Source organism: Austrofundulus limnaeus, unplaced genomic scaffold, assembly GCF_001266775.1.
Source record: "Austrofundulus limnaeus strain Quisiro unplaced genomic scaffold, Austrofundulus_limnaeus-1.0 Scaffold119, whole genome shotgun sequence".
Taxonomy (NCBI): Eukaryota; Metazoa; Chordata; class Actinopteri; order Cyprinodontiformes; family Rivulidae; genus Austrofundulus; species Austrofundulus limnaeus.
The window spans coordinates 1,359,171-1,360,894 of record NW_013952521.1 but is presented as its reverse complement, the minus strand read 5'-3'; the positions used below and the strand labels follow the sequence as shown (position 1 = coordinate 1,360,894).

General features: G+C 40.9%; 1 protein-coding gene across 1 annotated transcript in view; it reads left to right on the top strand.

Annotated features, from left to right (window-relative positions):
* The window catches only part of LOC106522016 (equinatoxin-4), a 4,644-nt gene extending 3,640 nt beyond the window's left edge, over window positions 1–1,004 (top strand). Inside the window, exon 4 of the mRNA XM_014014852.1 lies at window positions 512–1,004. Coding sequence (XP_013870306.1) covers window positions 512–941 — 430 coding nt within the window. The 3' untranslated portion in view covers window positions 942–1,004. The remainder of the gene's footprint in view (window positions 1–511) is intronic.
* Window positions 1,005–1,724: the final 720 nt, after the last annotated feature.

Genomic DNA, 1,724 nt, shown 5'->3' with positions numbered 1-1,724 from the left:
TGGTAATTTTTGACTGTGTAACTTTACAAACGGCTCCTCATACAAAACTCACACTGTTCTGAAAATATTCTGATTCTGAAGCAACAAAAACCAAAACAAATTAAAGTTTTTGCATCACGAGTTTATGTACTTCCACCATTTAATAAAATCTTATTTTGATTCTTTTGATGTTGAATAGATCATTTTGTTTCTTTTGCATCATTTAAAGTTATTTTTAATTTTCTTTATGTTTTGTTTGTTTTTGTCGTCCTTTTTTTACATTAAATTCTTTCTCTTAGTTTGAATTGTCTGCAGTTGGTTTGCATCTCCAACCATTTTCAGTCTTTTTGTTTGTTTTTATTTGTTGTTTTGTGTGTGTGTGGGTGGGGCGGGGGTTGTTACTTTGCTGTTTCTTGCTGTTTTTTATTCACACTGAGTCAGCGGGTCCAACAGATCCATCTGGAACCTGGACCTCTGATTTGAGAGCCACATCAGTCCTCTGGCTCACCTTCTCCTCCTCCCTTCCTTCCAGGATCTACATGGAGAGCGGCTTCCCCTACAGCCCCCCGCAGCCCACCATTCGCACCACCAAGACGGAGCTCTGCTCCTTCACCAAGGACGACAACACGGCCACGGGGGCCGTGGGGGTCCTGACCTACGACCTGTTCAACATGCAGAGCCGGCAGTGCACCGAGCTGATGGCCGTCATGTTCTCGGTGCCGTTCGACCACAACTTCTACAAGAACTGTCTGGGCGTGGGGATCTTTGAGCACGCGCGCGCCTGCGACAAGAAGCTCTTCAACCTCATGTACGGCGACAAGGACTTCACCAGCTTCGTGCGTCACGAGGCCAACGGCTCCGGGGTGATCTTCAAGGGCCGGTACCTGGACGTGAGGGCCACCATGTCCGACGAGGGCAAGGCCATCGTTAAACTGGAGCTGTACGACAAACTGGGCAGATGAACTGTTCGTAACAACAGCTTTCATCATCGCAGGTTTGAATCAATAAAAAAACTATTAAAACCACTTCTTGTCTCTGACGGTTTCTCCTTTTAGCCCACGAGAACAAAATGATGAATAAAAACGTAGCATCAGGAGCAGACGTTGCACATTGGTTTGGACAGTCAGACAGAGACAGGTGTGGTTCGTGAGGAATGTCTCAGGTATGAGACGAGCTCAACAAACCAGCTCGATATTTGGAAAGAAAACGCATCCAGAACAAGAAAATCCGCTGACGACTGCATGTTTTTTTCTTTAGGCTATGTTTCTGAAAACGGCTAAAGATTTGAAAGATTTAGAGGTATTTAGATGAATTCCAGGAGGAGACAAGCTACAAAATTAAAGTCTGAAACAACTTGGTGTAAATGAAATTAACAAAATATAAAATAAATAGAAATATATTCTGAAATATGACAAACTCAGAGTCTGAAATATATAGTATAGATGATATGATTGATGCTATTTTTTCCAGCAATAAGAGGCAGTGAATATTACAATGTAGAGCAATTTAACAGCACAATAACAGCTGAGGGTCTCACCATTATACATTTTAATAGTAGAAGTATAAATGCAAATTTATTTAATGTAACAGATTACTTAAAACAGCTAAAYAAAAACTTCAGTATAATAGCACTTTCAGAAACTTGGTTGAATGATGGACAAACAAGTAATATTTACATTGAGGGGTATAAATGGTACAAATAAAAATAATAAACCAGGTGGTGGAGTGGCTCTATTAATTAATAA